Below are 23,340 nucleotides of genomic sequence, written 5' to 3'. Positions count from 1 at the left end.
AAAAGGGTAAAGGACTAAGAAAAGAGGAACATGTGGCAAAATACCCACTAATTTTTGACCTGGTCTGACTAGATATACATCTGTCTAGATATACATACATAAAACTACTTGTAGACTTTGTATCTCAGAAATTACAGTTCAGCAGTGAAGAGAATACCAGCCTGCACTACACTGACTGACTCAACAAATGGAGTATTGGGAAACCAGCAGCAGCCATTTTCACTGCTGGAAAGGAAATTTGTCAGAGACCTATTGAGGGCATGAAAAAGCTAATAACTGGCAGGGCTTAGGCAGGATCCCAAACATAGGGTTAACTATCATGGTTCCAAAGGATTGGATTGACCCTCCCTATATAATACAATTTCTAGTCCAGAATTTTACCTACAGGTAGGTAAAATACATTGCAGATGTTCTGCAGATGTAGAGAAGGGGTTTGTCTCTGCTATGCAGACTTGAAGAAGCATTTGGAGTCCTGAACATGACCAATGTTCAGAGCTGTTCACACATACTAGTCCAAGCTAACAAACATTCCACTGAGCATACCTGGGAAAGAGTCCATTGTATCCCAATGCACAGCAATGTTTAAAGTACAAACCACTTTCTAAAAATTTTCCTAATACAAATGCTCTGAACCACCCCCTCAAAGCCTGATGGCATTCCAAAGTTATCAATATAACCCCTTATAACAAAGGCACATCCGTTAGGACAGAAAAGCCCTCTTAGTTATTTCCAAAATGTACAGTCAGGAAAGTGCAGTCAGCAGATGTGTTTGGAAACTTTTGTAGCTCAGAGCATCTCAGTGGCTCCAGCTTGCATGCACACACAGTGCAGAGTTTCACTGGAGGCTACAGAAATCTGTATTAAGCTGCACAAAGCTTTGGAGAGAATTGCTAAGAATCGGTCTTCAAGAATATCAGAACTGGGATTGTTTAAAGCCATTTCTGTCAACTGCAGATAGGCAAAGATCAAAAGCTTCAGATTAATTAAGATGATCAACTGTGCATATAAACAGGCTACCTACTCACCTCAGACCATACCAAAACTAAAGTACCAGATCTCAGCAGTTCAACTCAAATTACTCAATTGACTGGCTTTGCTCAAAGACAGAGCAAAGACAGACACAAAAAAATTCAAAGATGGCAGAAGAAAAATAATATCACTCATGTTTCTTGTAGAACCACAAGCATAGTCCTCCAAGTACCCCATCTCTGAGTGAGCCATCTGCTCTGAATACCCTAAAAGGTTTCCCTCAGCCTCATCTCTTGTTTCTCTAGTTTCACCATCTGTTTAATTCTGGTCATTTCCTCACTGACCTTCTATCTTTTACTCTATCAGTGAGCACAGATTTTTCAGCACTTGGACTGCAGCTAACACAAAAGGATGACAAATATGACTTACAGATTGCTGTAGTGATGGATAATTCAGTTTGAAGTCATGGGAAAAGGTATTGGTTTAAGTCAAGTTTAAAGCAGATGTGTAATGACATGGCAATAGGCTTGGCTAAAGCTATAAGTGCCATTTAATTTTTCATGCAATACCCTGTCTTCAGTTCTGGAGGCTGCCCTTGCTCCTCCCTCTAGCCATGCTTGTCACTGGTACAGGTGCGCAGCTACTCATCATGTCTACACAGCCTAGAGCTCTGTAATGATCACACAACTGTTTCCCAACTGGTAGAAAATATTCTATCTATTAACAATCCACTTCCTTTCCCACTTCTTTTTCCTCAGCAAAATCCTGACAAACCTTTCTGATGTGATGCAAACCCAGACATTTACACATACAGACCCCATTCCTGACTCCCCTGAAGGCATGGACAAGCAGTCAACATAACTGAAGTTCTTTTACACTAACTCTGGTTCTTTCATACATAACTCTACTCTATTCCCACAGATATCTGTGTATGTTATTTGTGGTGTGGCCTAGAAATTCCAGGTAGAGGCAGTACATCACAGCAGAGCTTGAAGTGGTCCTTAGAGACAGAAGCTGGAACTCAGTGTGCTGATTTGTTCTGTGCTGAGCAAAAGCCAGAGGATAGGAACTAATATAATGTATTGGGAAGACTTTCCTATTGGGAAGCAGTAAACAATGTACCGGAAGCAGAAGAGAAGCTGCAAACAGACCCAAATTTAGCACTAATGACTGTGGTTCCAAAATACTGCACATCAGTGCTGGTATATAAAGATTCCTTCAAGCCACCTTTCCCATTCCAAAATTACAGAGGTGGAAAATGCACTTTTCCCAGAACTAGGCTGTCATGACTCACAGCATTTCACTGGATGAGCTTGCTAATATAGACAGAACAAGAGGACACAGTCTCAAGCTGCGCCAAGGGAGATACAGGCTAGAATTAAGGAGGAAGTATTTTACAGAAAGAGTGATCAAATACTGGAATCATCTACCCAGGGAGGTGGTAGAGTCACCATCCCTCGAAGAGTTTAAAAAAAGACTGGATGTGGCATTTGGTGCCATGATCTAGTTGAGGTGTTAGAACATGGGTTGGACTTGATGATCTTAAAGGTCTCTTCCAACCTAGAATTCCTGTGATTCTGTGATTTCCATGTTGATACACAACACACTGTATGTTAAAATGAGGAAATCCAGAACTAATGTGCACCTTACATCCTGTTTGTTAATTGACAGAGTGAGAGTGTGTTTGATCAGGTGGACTTCATGTTCAATTCTTTACCACTTAATGCCACTGCAGCTTTGCTCTTAATTACCTAAGGAATTATTCCTCTAATGCAATGCAGCCCCACCACTGGAGATGATCTCACCTGTAAAAGGTTTTAAATGGATAGCTGCTGTTATGTTATAATAACATTAAACCAATCAGCAATAGATAACCACCCTCCCTGGAACTGAAACATCCCCAGCACACAGATTGCTGGTTATAGTACTATCAGCTCTCTACTACCTTAGCACAGCTCCCTCAGCTTTTAACCAACCTGACGCTCTTCCTGCATTTGTACTTTGCTGAACACAAGCAGCCTCACAGCTTCCTGTGTGATGGTGATAACATATGTCTGACTTTGTTATTGTCAGCTGGAGTGAAGGGGAAGACAATGCCCTTTGAACTGTGAAAAGCAGTATAAACCTTATCAGATCCTCTCCAGATATCACTGAAGGAAATGGGCTGGAAGAGTTGGCCCCACATAGGAAATATATATAAAAACCTGTCAGTACTAATCTTTCTGAAATGTCATTAAAAGCATAATTTTGCAAATCTCAGTCCCTGCTAGACAATGTCATTTGTTCAAAGTGAACTGAAGTAAAAGTGGTGAGGAAGAACTGTACAGCACACATTAAACTTAAGTACATAGCCCTCAGTAGTCAGTTGTACCAAGACTGCTTCATTTTACAATGCCAAAATAAACTCTTCTTAGTGATCATTTCTCTCTGGTCATTTTCAGAAGTCGAGCTTTAAAGGTCATGTACTGTATAAATTATACACAACTTTTCCCACTGAACAGTTCATTCAGGGGTTTTGTTTATCTGCAAAGCCTTCTAGATGAACTGCAGCAAAGTAAGATCATGGAATGACCCCCACAAAAAATCCACACATAACAAAAAATGTATTTTCAGGTTAGTGCTAGTTATGTCCTTACTGACCTGCCAGATACTGTAGGCAGCATTAGTATATAAAACTTTCATATGAATCATGCAGTTTTATAATGATAAAACACCTATGTGACTTACCTTGTACTATATAGTCACAAAACCAGTTAAACAGCACAAACACAGAAGTTGTAGAAGAAAAAAAAATAACTAGGACATTTTTATATAATATTTGAAAAAAAATCCAAACAAAATACTAATAACAATCACAAGGTTGAAAAGATTATGAACAGAGATACAGGAAACTCAATTCTTCCTTTTGATGTGCTCACTTTGTGTCAACACCAGCTGAAAAGCAATTTTTCAGTATCTTCACTGACATAACTGGGGAATATTTCTAGTTAATACAAATGGAGATGAACAGTAGGGGGAAAAAATTAAAAAGTATAATCCCCATTGCTCAATTTAGGTAACTGAAAGAAAAAACAACGAAATCTGCAGATGTCAGGTGAAGCATCAGCAATGGAAGTACTTCACAGTCTTTTAATAGAAAAGATTTTCATTTGCTTTGGATTTTTGTTGCCCCTATAGCAGTATTAATGCACAGTACATAAGAAAACCTTGTGTTTCACACCCAGGACACTCGTTCTCTTTAGCAATGATTAAATAATTCAGGAGTCATGAAATCCCACTGGGGATCATTTTGATGGTATCTATATAAGAATGCAAGCAAGAGTAAATATTATTCTCCATATTATTTAAAAATACCACCCAGGCAAGTTTATTGGCAGAACAACATTGCAAATCTGCCCCAATTTATCAACGCTGTTCTCTGTTCCAGCTCTCTGTCACAATGCAAGCTTCATGTTTTTGGTAGAGAGGAAAAGGTTTTTCTGATATGGGGTCTTTGTTGGCTTTTTTCCCTTATATTTATAGCTCTTGAAATGATGTGGAAAGAATGCAGCTGGCTGATGTCAGCCAGAGACCTGTACCCATGTGGCTTTGCTCAGAAACTACTGCCCAGTTTCAGGAGCTGAGTGTTCTATTGGACAAATCCAAATCCCAAATACCTCAGGACCACTGCTTAGTGATTGTTGGTAAAGCAAAGATTGTTGGTTCTGTTGATCAGAACTCCACGGTGTCTCTGCCAATACACACTGAGAGCCCTGAAACCCCCTTCTTGAAAAGGGGGATCACTCTATCAGACCAGGCAGGGAGGAGGAGCAAGGAAAGACTCCTGAGATAAAACTGAACTAATTCACTCAAAGCCCCTCAAGAAGGCTAAAAAAGAACCAGGATGAGCTTCTCCTTAGTCCTGGTCTACCACAAGGTCGTCTTAATTTTTAAGTCTCACAATACTTAGCTTTTTTCAGCACTATCTCTGAGAGGAGTTATATCTTCTCTTTTCATTATTTGCAGGAGATTTCATAAATATTAGGATTTCATATCTGGTTTTACTTGTATTCTGTTTTGTTTACTAGAGAGACTTTGTCAAAAAAAAGTCCAAGTGTTCACAGACCAATATATAAAGTAGCAAGGTAAAAAAAGTAAACTTTCTGCTCTCTGACCCAATAAATCTTGAGAAGGTGATAAGAAAGGAGCAAAGTTCCCTTTCCTGTATTATTTCACATAGCTTAAATTCTGGAAATGAGAGAGGTCCCAAGTACACAGAAAATAGAGATTTGACCTTCCACAGAGGTGGGAACTCGGGTTTGTTTTTTTTTTTTTTTTTCTACTTTTTATTCAAAATGAAATTCAGAACTGGGACCCCACAGTATTCAAAATTACACCCCATGAGGACAAAATAATCCCCTGTTACCTGGACACTTCACAGTAACAATTCAGAGAGATGAACACAGACAGCCGATGCCACTCACCTGTACCTTTTCCACAGCCAACAAACCCTAGGGGCTCGGGAAGATTTTGTGCAGAGACACTAAAGATGAAGCTGGCATTGCCTTAAAATGCAATAAAACAAATTTAAAAGCAGGCACCATCTCAAAAAAACCCCAAAACATTAGGACTAAACTTACAAGAGTTATTACTTTTACACACAGTTATTTCTGAAGACCATTAATACGAATGGATCCTGAGACAAACCATGAGAGTGCCCATGCTCAGAATATGCAATTCAAGCTCTGCTGACAAAAATCAGTACGGGTTGATCTGTTCTAATGGGGAATAAACCAGAGTAATTTCAAATTCTGCATTATTAGAAGGGACTGAACACTTGTACTCTGGGGCTAGTAAAACCAGATAGAACAAAAAGTGAATAAATATCAGACCAGTTCTGGAACAGGAATAGCTCAAGAGGCAGACAGTTTGTAAGAGCAAATTGATGCATCTTGTGCCATGTCATGAAATTTTGTAACTGCCAAAGGGAACTGTTTTACATGTATTATATATAACAAAAAAACCCAATATTCCCTGGGTTCTCACTAAAAGGGCTCCCTATACAATGACCTGGGAAAAACATGTCCAAAATATGCTCAGTGCAGCTGTTAATCTGTAAAATTTACAACTCCTTTTCTGAAGCTCTTTCTGTGGAGAAATTCTTCCTGTTGAAATAATCCATAACTTAATCTTTTAAATTTCTTTGTAATTCCATGCTTCAAACGTTTTGCAAGGTACAAGCATTGTTAGGTACCATTCTCAAACCTAGGATTAAGAACTGAATAAATCACAAGATCATGCATTGATCTTATCCACTCTCAGGACACCTCTTACCACACAGCAGGTGCAAAACATTTCTTCATGGCTGTGAACTCTATAAAATCTCTTGCTTAGCAGGGAAAGCAAAATGAAAAATAACTTTTTCTTTACTAAAACATGATTCAGGAGAGATGATGCTGTGATGGAGACAAGGAAGGGAAAATGAACAAGCTGATCCATGAGTTTTTACAAGAAGTCTGTGACACCCAGCTAAAAATGGTATCTTGAGGGCTTTGCTTAAGAGCTTTGTACCTAGGGATGTTGTCTACTGATGCTCTTCCTGCTCCCTTCCCTTTATCCTCATTCTGCTGGCAGGGTTAGTTTAGAGATTATTTAAAATTAGATTAAATAATTAACTCTGAGGATTATTCAGTACACAACTTAGTCAGAAACAGCCACTTCAACTGCTCCAGATTGATGTGCCCACTTGAGCTGACTCAAGTGACAGCTGTGACCAGCTCACCTGAGTCAAGTCTCTGTGCAGTCAGTGTGTTTCACAGTTCTCTCTCACTCAGGCCCTTCTTTCTTTCATGAGTCAAGCATTCAAAAACCTTTCTGTCTAATCCTGTTCTCACCTCTGCACTGATCTGGATTCTGCAGCTCGATCAGCTTTTCTTCATCAACACTTTTCCTTCACCACCTGGCACAAGGAAGGTTCATCCATTTTGGCTCATCCCACCTCCTCTGGCATCCCCTGTGCTGACCCTTCCTGCCTGTCTGCGAGCTCAGCTCCATCTCTGTCACGTTCCAGCTGCATTCAGTCACTTCTGAAACCAAAAGGCATTTCAGAGAAGCCGAGAACAGGGCAGGAAGAATTTCTCACGCCTTAAAAAACATACATGGGACTGAAACCTCCATTACCACGTTATCATAGAATGGTTTGGGTTGGAAGGGACCTTCAAGGCCAGGGACACCTTGCACTACCCCAAGCTGGTCCAAGTCTTGTCCATCTCAGGGATGGGGCAGCCACAGCTTCTCTGGGCAACCTGTGCCAGGGTGCCAGCACTCTCATAGGAAACAACTTTTTCCTAATATTATATCGATAACGTATCATTTCCAAAATATTATAGATATTATTATATATGTTATAAAACGTACTTATATTATATTATATTATATTATATTATATTATATTATATTATATTATATTATATTATATTATATTATATTATATTATATTACATTACATTACATTTGCTGTCATATTTGATTACATAGGTCATATACATGTGTGTGTGTGTATATATATATACACACTAGTAAAACCCACACCAATTATATATACTGGTATATAGTGTATATAGTATATAGTGTATATATATATATATATATACACTGGTATATGGTATCTAGTATATATATAGTATTTAAATACTATATATTATATTTCTATACTATATATTATATATATATTATTAGGTACTGGTGTGTATAAGTGTAAAAACTACATCAATTACTCTTTATTTCCGAAACACTGGTAACTATCTGGTTACTAACTGGTTGAAGAACTGTTAAAAATATTTGAGAGACGGTAAATGAACGCATTTTTGCAGGCTGGAAGGAGTGCAACACCTCCCCCTAGCGATGGCCGCGCAGAGCAGGAGCCCGGCTGGCGCAGGTTCTCATGGCTGTTCAGCCTTTAAAGGCACACAATACACCACGGGTGTTTCCAGCCCATTCCTAGCGGCGGGGGCCGAGGGCAGGGCGGGCTGAGGCGGAGCCCCTCAGTGCGCGGGCACGGCTGAGGCCCGGCCCCGCCATGGCGGCCTCCCCTGAGGGGCTGCGCGGGGCCTGCTCCGCCGGTACCCCGCGTGTGCCCAGCGGGAACGGGGGCTCCGTGTGCGCGTCCATTACTGAGGCACAGCTTCCTCTGGCTGGGAAACACCCCCGAGGGCAGCGAGCCCAACCTGTGCCAAACACCTCTGAGTGCAGCCCATCCAACCCGTGCCAAACAAACACCTCTGAGTGCAGCCCGTCCAACCCGTGCCAAACATCTCCCAGGGCAGCCCGTCCAACCCGTGCCAAACAGCTCTGAGGGCAGCCCATCCAACCTGGGCCAAACAAGCAGCTCTGAGTCCAGCCCGCCCAATCTGTGCCAAACATCTCCCAGGGCAGCCCGTCCAACCTGGGCCAAACACCTCTGAGGGCAGCCTGTCCTACCTGTGCTAAACAAACACCTCTGAGGGCAAACACCGAGCCAGCCCATCCAACCACTGCCAAACACCTCTGAGTGCAGCCCGTCCCACCTGTGCCAAACAAATGCCTCTGAGGGCAGCCCGTCCCACCTGTGCCAAACAAATGCCTCTGAGTGCAGCCCGTCCCACCTGTGCCAAACAAATGCCTCTGAGGGCAGCCCGTCCCACCTGTGCCAAACAAGCACCTTGGAGGCCAACAAGTCCAGCCTGGGACCCGGCCCCAGCGCCACATCCTGTCTTTCCTTCAACACCTCCCCAGGTAGCCCATTCCAATGTCTAACCACCCTTTATGTGAAGAAATTCTTCCTGATGTCCAAGCTGAATCTCCCCCAGCACAGTTTAAGGCTGTGTCCTCTCATCCCGTCACTCGTTACCTGGGAGAAGAGCCCAACGTCCGTCCGCCATCCTTTCAGAGAGTTGTAGAGAGTGATAAAATCTCTGGATAAAATCTGTGGGTAAACAACCCCAAGTCCCTCAGCTGCTCCTCATCACATTTGTGCTCCTGCCCCTGCACCATCTCTGTTGAAGTAATAAAGATGTATTACCCACCTAAAAATTCAATTAAAACCCACCACTTCAGCAGAAAATTGGTGGGTTTGGCTAGGTTTGTTCTTTTGGCAGTCTGGAGACCTGGATTAGGTCACTGGAGAAATCAGTGACAGGAATATAAATGGGAAGGGGGACTAGACCCTCAATTTAAGTATAAATGCTAAAATTTAAATTTATTAAACTGAATTTGCTACAGTAAGATTACTCAGCTCCTCTCATATAATCACACAATTAATACTTGCTCTGTTAAACAGTTTAAGATTCTTACAAGGCAGATAATGACAAATGCATTGATCAGAGAGAAATTGTTTGTCCCATATGTCAGGAGTTGTTATTAAGCAAAGTGTTTCAGTTCCCTTAGTACAGGTTAGGCATAAAATTTTCTCCGTGATTTGCTACACTTCTAATGACAGAAAAAAATCACAAGAAAAGATGCCTGACAATTGTTACAGCCCTTTTGCAATCTGGGAAAATGTGGCAATCTTAGGAGCTTGGAGAGGTGGGTGGAGAGGAAGGAGGAAAAAAGAAAAAGGGAAGCCTATTTAGTATTGCTATGTGATTTTTCTTAATTTTGGAGAGATAACAGGAATTGGAATTCATTTTCTATAGATACATGTGTGGTAATGTTCACATTAAGTATCCAAAACCTTGGACAAACCACCAAGATGAACTGGAGCATGGCTCTGCAGTGAAGTGTCCACTTTACAGAAAAAAATGTGCACTTCTTATTCTAATAGAATTTAGAAACAAAACAACTTGCAAATGCAACAGAAAAATCAAGACTGAACAGCCATCTTGCAAACCTTCATAATAACTTTATAGCTTTACAATAAATGTTTTAAAACCAGTATTTTGATAGTCTTTGACTATATCTTATTGCTTGTCACTTACTTCTCTGCCTTAACGTCAGTAACTGACTATGATACCAAAAATCACAAGCCAAGCATTATAAAATGACAAAAAGGGGTTACCTTCAGGTTCAAGTGTGGCACAATGCATACAATACAGGACTCTGACAATTTTAAAGCTGGAACAAATTAGCACACTTAACAGAAATAATCCAATTAGAGGAACAGTTAATTAAGTAACCCCCTCTCTTTTGGTTCTGTCCCCCACTGAAGCCCCCCCAATCCCAGCTTCTAGCCCCACATTTATTATGCCTACAATATCTGGAAAAAACAAAATGTCCTTGGTTCACACTAGAGGAAAGACTACTTAGGATTCCAGGAAAGTTAGCTTGCTTTTATAAAATCTAAGAGAAAAGGTAGGAAAAGTATTTGAGTTAGTTAGGGAACTATATAACTATATAATGGTAGTCTACAGAACTACAAATTTATGAAAAATGTAGAAAAAAATAAAAACCTTCTTGGCATCAACTTTACCTAGAGAGTAGACAGCATAGGCTTTGTAAACAAACATCCATGCCTATCAAAGCAAATGTTTTTAAACTTGCTGTTAGTGCAGTACATCTCCAAATGATTCTGTAGTATGCATTTGGATTGTCCTTTTTCCAAATAAATAATTTAGCTGTGAATTTATCCTAAAGGGATGAAAGCTTTTTAAGCTAGCTCCTTATTCTGCTGATGTGCTTTTGTTTGTTTGCAAGGAAATTGTCTCCAAGGTCCAGCTGAAGACTACAAGAAGTTTTTCTTCACAAGATACAGAATAGAGAATGTGATTCTATTAGAGTTGGTAACCTGAAGGAGGATGACATTCTTTTGTCATGGGAATTATAGTGATGACAGAAATACCCTTAATGAATTTTGGAAAGAAAGTGTTGAGAGATGCCCCTAAACAACATAGGGCTTCAATGAAAAACCAATAAAAATTCAGGCATTGATAACTTTTTCAAATTTTTATTATATTGCATAAGCTGTAACATTTTACAAACCTTAGTTACATTTTCAGCAACAGATACACTGATACTGTAGTAAATACAGAGATGAAAAGACACCTCTGACAAAATATAAAAAGGTAGAAATACTTAAAACCAGGATGCCAAATATCAAGAATGTTTTACATAAACCATATCCATACTAGAGAGATTTTGAAAATAATTGCTGAGGTCATGAAGCATTTGTTGAATATGAGGCTCCAGAATTCAGGGTGGTGAGCACAGTCAGGGCCATGAGTTCACCTGCCTTGCAACACCCAGAGCCACGCTTTGCACGAGTAACATGCTCCAACGAGCACTAAAAACTGCCTTTCTACACAGTGACATGTAAAAATAGTACTGTTCTAACGTGGACTGAAGTGCAACGAGTGCTTCAAAGGAACTAAATCCTTTACCTGGGGAATAAAGTACCAGGATGTCTTGGGGAGGGGGAATATAGGAATGTTCAGTAAGTCCTAAAACCGAATGAAAAAATTCATTTGGTAAAACAGTTTTCAGGCTGAGGGTGCTAGCAAAACAAGAAATGACAGTATTTGCCCTATCAGTATTAAAAAAACCCTGAAGCTATTTATTTTTTCCAGAACACAATGAATACTGCTTTTAAAAGGAAACGAAGCTCAGATTCAAGTCATTTAAATCACCTTTCATATAAATTCTTTAACACAAATGTAGCTGCCTACTGTTAGAAGTGTGGCACAAATTAGTACAAATTACTATAAAAGAATGCTCATCTTTAGCTCTGTAGGCATAGTACTATGTTTTCATAATACCACTGAATTTAAAAAAAAATTAGAAAGCTATTAAAAACCAATGCAGGTTCGGCTCCAAATTGAGATGAAAATTGGTTATAGAAAATAAGAATTACCTACTGATCTCCATACAATTTCTGCTGCTACTCACAAGCAAAGTTAGCAGCTAAAAAAGGACTTTTATTGTTGTAATAGTCTATATATAAACATATGTTAATTTCATTTTTTAAGTTAATATCCCAGTCAGTTTCATACCTGTAAATCCAGTGACTTCAAGATGCTTGCACTTGACACACAAAGTTGAATCAGATCCCATATGAGCATTTTTAAAAGACACTACTGTTCAGATTGCTAAAGATATATTTTTAAAATTTCTTTTCAAACATAAAATATCAAAACTAGGTTTTACAACAACTACCATCATCATCAACATGCAGAAGTCAGTATTCCAACATAAAAAGCACTAGATCTGCCTCTTAAAATATTATAAAAGCTACATAATTATATGAATTCAGGGGGGTTTGGCTAACAGAAAATAAAACCATAATGTGCTTTCAGATAGTCAGGTGTCCCACTGATAAAATAAGTCTGATGAAAGAGAAAGGCACTTCAGCAGGCTAATTTATCTCCAGATTTTCCTAATGTGAAACACTAGACAACAGATGTAGTGCACTGCCTTTTCATTTGCACAGTGTTTGATCAGTAGTGTTGTGAAACTTTGTCACTTTTTAACTAACAAGAATCTATACTGGTGCCAGTTCATTTCATCCTCTTTGGTACAAATCTCTGCATAAAAACAAAGGAGACAACTAAACATTCCTACATCCTGGATTATTTTTGGTGTGTCACCTCTAGATTTATGGTGATAAAAAATGTCCCTGATCAACACATATTTTTTACTTCCAGGTTTGTAATACCAGAGCTCTATTTTCTGATTGCACTAGAAGGACTTTTTCTCTCTTAATCAAATGTGATTTTTAAGTGATTCCCTCACCTTTTTTTTCATCTATCATTTTTTAAATTTTTAATTAAAAAAAAATTTAATATCTAGCATTTTTAATATCTAACATTTGGTAACAATCTAAAAATCACTGTCAATGAGCTTGCACTTAAAACTATATGTACATAAATAAGGGCTTTTCTTGCAAAAGCTGACAGCTCAAGAAGTGCCTTGTGAAGAACTGAGACATAAGTGTTGCCAACATTTGTGTTCTTCAGAAAGAGTTGATTCCACCAAAGCCCAAACACATATCAGTTTGCAAACTAGCATCAGAAAGAAGCTGTATCCTTTCCAATTTTCCTTACTCATTCCCCTCTCCTTAGAAGGGGCTCACAGACATTTCTCCCTTCTTATTCTCAAGGTAAGCAACCTCCAGATTCAAAGAAGTAAAAACCTCTGAATGTTTCCCCAGCCTTTCCAAGAGCTGTGTGCCACAAATCCTTGCTAATTTTTGTATAGGCCTAATTCTGGCAGCAGCATTTGAACAGTCTGTTAATGCCACAAAGAGCCAACTAAAAAAAAATTTAAAAAATAAATTCAGTGACTCCTATAAATTCATATGTTGAAATTATATAGAGAAATATGGAAAACCATAAGTTTGTGACACTTCACTGTGACATTCTGTGTTCTCTACATGTTACACATCACACAGAATGTTTTGTGGAATTAAAATTTTTAGAGCTCAGCATAGTCAAACTCCTCCTTTAAATGATCTAAAGCCAAAAAGAATTCTAATCTCCAGCAGGCAATACAGGTTTTTCCAGTGCATAACTTCCAACATACAGCTGGAATGTGAAGACTGATATATTTAGAAATATTCTGTATGAATTTGAATCATAATAATTTATAGAGTTGGATTTCTAATCCTTTTTCTTTAACAACCAGACACCCACTCTGTCAGAGAATGAGAACAATGGAGTGCCAAACTTGTTTCCTTTGAACTCATGTAAATAAAGCCATTTATAGTAGTCTGTATATTTTTTGATGATACAAGTAAGTTTGAGAAATTAGGTCTTTTTGGTATATACAATGAAAAATGCATTTTAAAAATCTGAAATATTACTGTAAGTGAATAAAATTTCAAGTAAAGACATATTAACTTGATATGAATTCCTTAAAACCATTAGCTTGTCAGGGATTTTCTATGATGTTCAACAGAATGTATAATAATCTCTTGTTGAAAAGGGAGCCATCAGAACCAATGCAACTCTGCAAAAAGAGCAATATTGAACCTCAAGGGCAGCTTTCAGAAGAAATGTGCATATATAAATTGATTCCTACTAATGTATACAACAAAGCAAAGGATGAAGTGATCAATATCTGGGCCTAGAAAGTCATATTAAAAAATCCAGTACAACCATACATTAAAAAAACAAAAAGTTCTTGTGAAAAAGTATTTGGTATTGGACAACAAAATTCCTGTTACCTAGAAAGAGAACCAAAGGCATGCTGATATGACAAGCCATCTTCACATCTGAAATAGATGAATTAAACCTCTTTTTTCTTGAGGCCAATTTAATTACAGACTTATTTACACACTGTAGTGGTTTGGCCCTGGCTAGATGCCAGGCACCCACCACAGCCACTCGTACCAATCCCTTGCACAAAGTGGATAGAGGAGAGAAAATCCAATGAAAGGCTCCTGAACTGAGGTAAGGAGAGATCATTCACTGAATACTGTCACAGGCAGAACAGATTCACTCACCTTGGGGATATTAACTGAATTTATTACTGACAAAACCAGAGCAGGATAAGACAAGGGAAATAAATCTTAGAAACACCTTCTCCCCACCCTTCCCTCTTTCCCAGCTCTACTTCCTCCCCTCAGTGACACAGGGAGACAGGAATGGGTCAGTTCACCATGTGTGGTTTCTGACACAGGAATGGGTCAGTCCATCACATCTGGTTTCTGGGACAGGAATGGGTCAGTCCATCACATCTGGTTTCTGGGACAGGAATGGGTCAGTCCATCACATCTGGTTTCTGACACTGCTCAAGGACAGAAGTCCTTCCCCTGCTCCAGCACAGGGTTTATCCCACAGGAGGCTGCTCTCCATGAACTTCTCCAGTTTGAGTCCTTCTCAAGGGCAGCAGTTCTCCATAAACAGCTCCAAACATGGTTCACTCTTTCAAAAGGTGCAGTCCTTGAGGCTCAGCCTGCCTCCAGTGTGGGTCCCCCACAGGTAATTCCAGGATACCTGCTGTAGCAGGGGACAGTTGCTTCACCATGTGTTTTTTAGTGGGGGGTGGGGAGGTTTACAGGGATGAGAAGCTGCCAGAAGCTTCCCTGGTGTCCAGCAGAACCAATGCCAGCAGCTCCAGGACAGAGGTGCTGCTGACCAAGGCTGGGCCAGTCAGAAATGATGGTGACACACACCTGTGTGGTAACAGATTTGAGAAGGAGTTATTGTGCAGAGGTAATTGTGGCCAGAGAAGAGCAGGGTGAGAACATGTGAGAGGAACAACTCTGCAGATACCAAGGTCAGTGCTGAAGGAGGAGGAGGAGGTGCTCCAGGCACAGGAGCTGAGATTCCCACCTGTGATGGTGATGCCCACTGGATATGGGGTGTGGCTGAGGATGAGTTCATTCCCCACAGCAGCCTTCCCAGCATTGTGCTTTGCCCTGGGAGCTGGAAAGGTGCTGAGAACACACCAGTGCTTTGGCCACTGCTGGGCAGGGCTGGCACAGCATCAGTGCTGACTCTCAACAGTCCCAGCCAACCAGCAGGCTGGGGTGGGCAAGATCCTGGCAGGGGACACAAATGACCCAAATCAACCAAAGGGATGTTCCATACCATGTGACACCAGCTCAGATATAAAAGCTAAGGAAAGGAGGAGGAAGTGGAGATATTTGTTATTTACAAGGTTTGCCTTCTGGAGCAACCACTACACGTGTTGAAGCCCTGCTTCCCAAGAAGCAGCCACACATTGCTTGCTGATGAGAAGTAGAGAACAAACCTATTTTTTTTCTCTTTGTGCACTCACCAAATTTGCTTTTTCCTTAGTAAACTGCTTTATCTCAATCCAGGAGTTGTTTTCCATCTTATTTTCTCTCCCCATCCCGCTGGGAACAGGGAGCAATAGAGCAGCTTGATGAGCACCTGGCATCCAGCCAAGGCCAACCCACCACACACATACACACCTGTCTCAAATTTAATTTGCACTTTCATACTTATGAATTCAATAGGAACATTTTGTTCATGAAGCAAATGCTCACTTTGGACTGATGCATTGCTGGTACCATCCTGGTTATCTTCCATATTCTTCTAGAAACAGCTACAGACAACTGACAATCCCAACACCACAGACATATTTCACAGTAATATTTCCTGAGTAAATATTCCCAGAAGCCCAGCTGCATAGGATAGCTCCCAACTCTTGAGTGCACTACAGGGCAGACAACCAAGCACCACTCACCTCACAATTCAAATATAGGCATTGTATGTCTGGGTCTTGGTACAGACCCTTAACCAAGCTCTAAGGAAATATTTATAAAGCCTTTTTAGGATGATTTATAATCAAACTGCCAAAGCCAAAATGCTGGAACTTATTTCATCAGGGAAACAGCCTCAAAGCCACAGAAATACATTCTGTTCACTATATGAAGCACATTAAGAGATGCATCCATTTTTCTGTTAGCCAAAGTTGAAATGATCACTTTGACAAGATGAACATAAAAATTAAAGAATATTCTGATGGCCTTTCCTTCCTCTATACATATCTTAGTTACAATTCATGCATTCATGACTTTTGGTAAATTTAACTCTAAGATGAGTCATAAATGTATTTATATTGCATTATAGACCAAATTTTTGCAATCTGCTGTCTCATGCTCATAACCCTCCCTCCCCAACTTTTAAAGCCTGTTTAACTCCTCTGCAAACCTAGACAAAAGCAGCTCAGGCTGGCAAAATGTAGGCACATAAACCTCAAATGATCTCCCATTGGTTTAAACATAAAATAAAAAGCAACGGTGCCCAGCTTTCCTGCTCAAGAACCTCTTTCCAAGGCATAATTTGTCTAATCCTGCACACTTCTTCATCATGGGCCAAACCCTCACTTATAAATAGGCAGAGATTCAAGGCTATATTCTGGAGCACAGCTGGCCCAACAGCATAGAGAAGAGAAGATGTTCACTGACAAAGAAGCCAAAAGAAGACACTGGGATCAGGAGTAGCTGCAGCTCCAAATGCTACCAGAACCAGTCCTTTTCTGCTGGACATGGACCCTTCACAGCCCATGAACACCCACAGGCCATAACAAAGCACATCTAAACAAAGCAGATGGGCAACACCTTAAGGTAGTGGGGACCATGAGCTGCAGTGGCCACACTTGTACACTTCCCCCAGTGTTGTATGGAATTGCACATGGGTGGGCACACAGGGAGGGCAGTAATGCTATAGAGCTCTGCTGAGAAATCCAGCACAGCTCATCTGCTGGTGTCGTGGGACCAAGGGATGAAACGTTTCACATTGTACAAAGGAGTAGTAACAGACAGCTAGAAAAGTTCACATATAAAATACTGTACAGATGGTCACGTTGGTTAGGAACAAGGCTAGGAATGGCTTTAACTAGGCTACCATTGCATTAGCAACAAGTACAAAAAAATTAAACCACGTGCCTACATTTCTCACTGTGCATTCCCAAAGGTGTGTCCAAGAATGACAGGCTAAGTAAAATGTGGGCCTTCCTCATACTGCCAGTAAAATTAGGAACTGGAAAAGTTTAATAGTAGCATTTCCCTGTTTTCAATTCACATGGAATATCAGCTGCCCAGCTGAAGTTTGGTAACTCAATCTTTATGTTAAAAAAATGAAACTTTTCTCGATACTAGAAAACAACATTTCCCTTGTAAACCCAACACTGCAGAATTACAGAAGCAGGCAAGAGATCAACAACCAGCAGGGAGAGCAACAGCACAAAGCACATTGTGTTTTTTGTGTTTTAATTTATAGGAATAAGCGGCCTCTCCTCTCTTTTCTTCCAGATATTGGTTTTGCTATCTCTTTTCATGAGAGGTGGTCTATCCCTTTTTTTAGCAGAAGGGATACCAGATTCATGACTTCCTGGCAGAGATTTTTTCCTCAGACCTTCCTCATTGTGTTGTTCTAGGACTGGCCCGTTCCCTCCTTCCATGATGTGTCTCACAGCCTGGTCCTCTGGAGTGCAAACAGTGGTCCCGCTTTCACTGCAACTCAGATCCAGATCTTCCAAGTAAAGAATCTTAGAATGTGGCATGCTTTTAATGAAAGTTTTCTCTCTCTCCAGTTTCCTGCTAGGATGATGCTCATTCATGTCCACACCAGAGTCCAGACTGGTATCATTACTCTCAGTTTTTTTGCCCTTTTTCAGATCTATGAAAGAATGCCTCACTTGAGCAATTGGCTTTCCATCCAAGGACACAAACCACGCCCGAGGATGCGGAGATGGTTTTCCTTTAGAGAGCTCCAGCAGTGTTTGCTCTGAAATCCCTTGAAGTTCAGATGAAAAGGGAGTCATTACCACTGCTTCATTCAGGGTCCCAGGAACAGAGACAGATTCCAGCAAGCTGTTGGTGTACCTGCCCCAGTTGGATGCTTGGGAAGGCAAGCCCTCTTCACCATCCAGGGCGCTGCTCTCATCTCTGCAGGCAGAAGGCTGGGGATGAGAGTGCACTGGCATTTTGGGGAGTGTTTGCATGTAACTGTCCCGACTCATGGGCTCCAACATGGGGCCGTACACCAGCTGCCCTTTCCTTGGCAAAGTTGCTGATTTAGCAGGATGCAGCTGTTCTGGGGAGTGGAAAAGGTCTGAAGTTTGAAGAATAGCAATAGGCTGATTGTAAATATGCATTAGATGTTCTGGGATATGGGAAAGCCCATACATCTCCTCTTTCAGTGAAAGGTACCTGTTTTGGTCTGGGATGTCCCTAGGAGCCTGGGAAATAGTACTGTTACTGTGCTTTGGCTGCTGTAAAAGCCTCACTCCAGCACTGGGCTCCACTGAATGGGCTGAATTTCCTGCCTGACCAGTCTGACAGGAGGACTGATAAGAAGCATCCTCTGAGTAGATTTTAAAATTGTCCTGTGATTTTCCATCTTCTGTGTCCATGGACAGCCTCCTTTGAGGGCTATAGGAAGAAATCTTCGGTGTATATAACTGTGACTTATCCTCCAGCTTTAAAGTCCCTTTGACAGCACTGATGTGATTTATGTGAGTTGTTGATGTTGTCTGGTCTTTTTTTATGACCTCCAGCTTGGTTGAGTTTTTTTCCTTCTTCTGTGTCCGATGGCATTTATCCCTATGCAAAAGAGAAGCAAGGTGACTGCAGAGCATATTAGGAAATACTGGACTGTTGACTACCAAAGCTGGAGGTTTGACTTTAGTTAAGAAGTTGTGATGTAATTTGACATCACAAACTTAAAATGAAATTCTGTAACAACTGTAATTTAAAAAAAAATATTATGCTATACATTACAGTTTAGCTAAGAAAACAAGTCAACCTCAAAAGAGTATTTTATCAACCTCAAATTCCACTCTTAATGAGCTCCCTGGAACTTCTTTTGCTTACCTGCAGTAACAAAGAAGAACAGCAAAAAATCCAATGATAATGACAACAGTTCCTCCCAGTATGGCCGTAAGGAACACGGTGTGATAGGCTGTTATGTCCTTGGAAACAGCACTTATAATGGATTCTAGATTATCAAACAAAACCAGACAAGCATTAGTTCTTAAAGCCAAATGATGTGCAGAGCTAATAAACTGAACAGTACTTTTCCAGTGATTTTGTGTTCCAATGCCATTATGTTCATCCTTGCCTTTTCACCTTGCTAGGTAAAAATGACAGGTTCATCTCGAATACTAAAGGCTTGCCATGACATCTACTTCATTCCAGACAAATTATATTTGTATTAATTGTCCAAACTAACTCAGAAAAGTGGTCTACATTTTCTACTTAGCACTCTGCCAGAGAGTGCTGTGTTTTAACAATTAGCCACACTGTTTCTCTGATAGATCCCTTCCTATGAATTTACAAAGCATGCAAGAAAATCACTACAAGGACTCAAACAAAATTTATCCAGGTGGTGAAGTTGCATGTCACTTCTCCCTTCCTGCTGTTAAATGAAGCAGTCAAACCGACAGCCTCATGGGGCACTCAGGATCTGCTTGGCCACGGTTGCCATACCTCTTGCTCCAGGCAGTGGAGCTGCAATCCAGTAGCCCAAGTGCTGAGCAGTGTATGTCCACACTGACTGGCCATCCACCTCCTTCACCACTCCCAGCCCACGGTTCACCCAAGCACCTGGGGGGGGAAAAAAGGACAAAACATTGCACATGCTATGCAGGGTTCTTCTATACCTCAAACCACCAGCAATTAGGCCATTATCAGAAATACACAAGGTGGCAGGAAAAGCTGAAACTTCTGACAGCCACTGTTTATTACACAGCTTTAGTTAAACAGGCAAACTTCCTCTCCTGACATCCATCTGCAGCCATTCACTTTGAAACAAAGCATCAACCTTACTCACCAGAAGTAAACTTAATATGATTCATTTTCTATTAATAACTGTCTTTCACAGATATGCACATAAATAATTTGAGAAAACCTGTTATAAGACCTTCAGCATGCATGAAGGCCAAGACTAAAAAATGAGGGAGCAGGTAACTGATGCATATGGACACAAGCTCAACATCAGCCAGCAGAACTTGGTGGGAAAACATTTTAATCTCATTAAGCCACAATAGGATAAACAATGCTTGTCTTGAATGTTTCTCTCCTCCTCCCTGCCCCGAGGCTGTAACAGTTCGGTTGGCCCGAGGAGGAAGTGCTATTGTTAGGACACAGATTCCACACCATCTGTTTGGCAAGGCAAGGGAAAGGTATTATGGTATGCCAGCTTCTACAATTAATAAAGCATCCATTAGAAGAGAGAGAACTATACTTAACACAAATATGTTTATTGTGGGCCATTTTTGAAATTCTAAGGACAGAAAACAGCCTCATGTAACCAACGCTATATATTCAACCTGCAAATACTAAGTAGATAGAACCATCAGCTTTTTTAAAATATCAATAATCAAACTCAAAAAATCAAATGAAAACAGTATAACTCATGTAAGCTGGGACTTATATGAATTTCAATTTGATTTTCTTCCAGGACCCATCTTTCAGCAAAGGAAAAGTAAATATCTCCCAGCTAGGAGGAGATGATGAGGATGGACACCTGCCACAGATGCAGAGAAAATAAAGCATTTGCCTTCTCCTGCTGCTTGTGATGGCTGGCAGAGGGGAAAGGCAGCAGCAACCACCCAGAGCTCTGAAAGTGCTTTCTCAGCCACCTGAGAAATCTTGTACAGAGTCAGGAGTAATACCAGCAAACCTTGTATAAAAGGCAAAAAAAACTTCCAGGTGTCCAGAAGTTCTATCTTTTGTTTGTTTGACTGAACAAATCCATAAGAAGCTATACTATGTCTGCTGTCCTTTTTAACAAATTACATCTTTCCTCATTATACTACATAGAAAATACTTGGTATTAAGAAAAAATATTAAAATGTGATTCATGAGTAAACCCATTTTCTCTATGGTTTATTGCCATTCAAGCAGAAGGATATAATTCTCAATTTAATGTTGAATGCAAGCTCTCTGGTTTTTGTAATTCTATTAAAATCCACAAAGTACTTTTAGCACTAATGCAGCAAAATATTTCATAAGAAGGAAGCCACACTCAATACAGATGAACAAACTCTGCATTTACAGCAGCTGAGTACAATTACCAAAGCTCATTTTCCAGGAACTCTCAGTACTACTCCACTTGGAGTAAGCCCCAAGAGCACTGCTCAGGCAGACCTGTGAAAGCAGATTCTATCTTTTTCCTGCTGCATATGGGTCAGCCCACACAGACCTGCTCCCTTGCCACTATCAATGCTGACATGAGAGCTCTGATTACCATCATATCACATTATCCAAGGACTTCAGAGTTAAAAATTGTGTCAGTGTCTTGCTGGGGACATCCCACACGCAGCACCTAGGAGGCCAGAGCCTCATTACTGAGTGCAGCAGGAGCTCTGCATTCAGCTCAGATGGGGGCCTGCTGCTCCTTATGGATGCTCTGCAATGCCTGCTGCAGAGCTGAGGTGTTCACTGCCCTCACTCACCAGAACCTTGACTGAAAAACACCTTGCTATTACTCAGTTTCCTTGGGGAAAAGTCATTTTGCATGTGTCAGATCAAAGGTAAAAAAATAAAAGAAACATACTGAAGAATGAACACCCAGAAAGTGAATACAATTGCAATTTTTTTATTGTTAGAGAGGAAGAAATGGGAGAAAAAGCACAAGGTAATTTATGCCCCAAAAGTTGCTGTCCTTTTCCACCATCCTTCTGTCCCTCTCCTCAGCAAGCAGCAGTGAACAGTACCCCTCAGAGAGCACCCATTACAAACAGCTTGCCCTGATGGAATCTCTGTAAAGTACATCCCACTGGAGAGGGAGAACCAGCTGGTTTTACTGGGGTTTGGATCAGCTGGCCATGCTCCTGGCTCCAGTTTTACTCCCAGGGCCAACAATCCTGTGTAGGGATGCTGAGCAGGACCCTCAATCCCCACATAAACACCTCACACTGGTTTGTATTCTAACCCATCCTGTGCTGCTCCAGTTCTGTCAATTCCTTGTTTAACAACAGTGTTGATTTAGCTTTGTTTAGGGAGGTAAAAAAGCTCAGCACAGGAGCTGGCAAAAGTGGCTGTGGCAATAAGAAATTTAAACCCTGAGTGATATTTTACCACCTCAGACTAAAACCCTCTAAAATGCCATCTCTTTCCACCAATTACCCCTCTGAAGTCTCCTAGGTGTATAGACAGATAATCTTCTATGCCAAAACTTATCCTATTCACTTTTTCCCCACAAGACAGCCTAGCCAAATTTTCTTAGCACATCCTTAATTCAAATCCATGTTTTTCAGGTTTGTTTTAATTAAGATGATCAGTTTCTTCCTTGACCATGTAAACAACACTTTGTTAGAGCTGGTGTTCCTCTCCTGTACTTCCAAACACTGAACAAAAGCTTTTTGCCTTGATAAGGAGCAAGATGTGACCTCACTCAGTTGCACATTTCAAGCCTGTATATTCAATATAAATTCACATTTCAAGGGTGATGGTGACTGTGAGGTGCAATGCAGGACAATCAGGACACTAATGCACCCACACCTAATACAGGTCAGCTAAATGGGTTACATGGACATAGCTCATTACTCACTCCTGACTAAAATTAGATGTGAAGGGATGACAAAAGGTTTAGAATGACTAATCCCCAGCCTCCTCTTGGCATACTGGAAGAACTATGTTGTTCCCTTGGATAACTCTTATTTCCCCTTCATTTCACTTTCTGAATTGTTTTTGTTAACTGAAGCAATATCTATGCCAGTTCTAGCATCAAAGGATCTTTAGAGCTACACTCTAGGAGACAAAGCATCCAAACCTTCAGTTCTGGTTTGCTTTCTTGTAAGAAGGAATTCACAAAATTACTAGGCTTGAAATTTAACATCACCTAAAATATATGTTCTGTGAACGCTCAGCATCCCATGAAAATAAAAATCCAGGCAAGAGGAATGCTAATGAATTTTACCAAAGCTTTTTGAATTAATGAAAACAGGGAAATACCTTTGAACAATTCAAGCTAGCCCATTAAAATAAATGACCACCTATTGACC

At 40.5% G+C, this 23,340-nt stretch overlaps 1 protein-coding gene across 1 annotated transcript in view; it reads right to left on the bottom strand.

The window, feature by feature from the left end:
- Positions 1-10,851: 10,851 nt before the first annotated feature.
- The window catches only part of FAM171B (family with sequence similarity 171 member B), a 38,911-nt gene continuing 26,422 nt past the window's right edge, over positions 10,852-23,340 (bottom strand). The window contains exons 6-8 of the mRNA XM_058027963.1: positions 19,820-19,936; positions 19,205-19,328; positions 10,852-18,934 (exon numbers count right to left, since the gene is read on the bottom strand). Coding sequence (XP_057883946.1) covers positions 17,599-18,934; positions 19,205-19,328; positions 19,820-19,936 — 1,577 coding nt within the window. The 3' untranslated portion in view covers positions 10,852-17,598. The remainder of the gene's footprint in view (positions 18,935-19,204; positions 19,329-19,819; positions 19,937-23,340) is intronic.

Source organism: Melospiza georgiana, chromosome 7, assembly GCF_028018845.1.
Source record: "Melospiza georgiana isolate bMelGeo1 chromosome 7, bMelGeo1.pri, whole genome shotgun sequence".
Taxonomy (NCBI): domain Eukaryota; kingdom Metazoa; phylum Chordata; class Aves; order Passeriformes; family Passerellidae; genus Melospiza; species Melospiza georgiana.
Note: the sequence above shows the minus strand (reverse complement) of the source record. Positions and strands in the feature narration are given on the sequence as shown.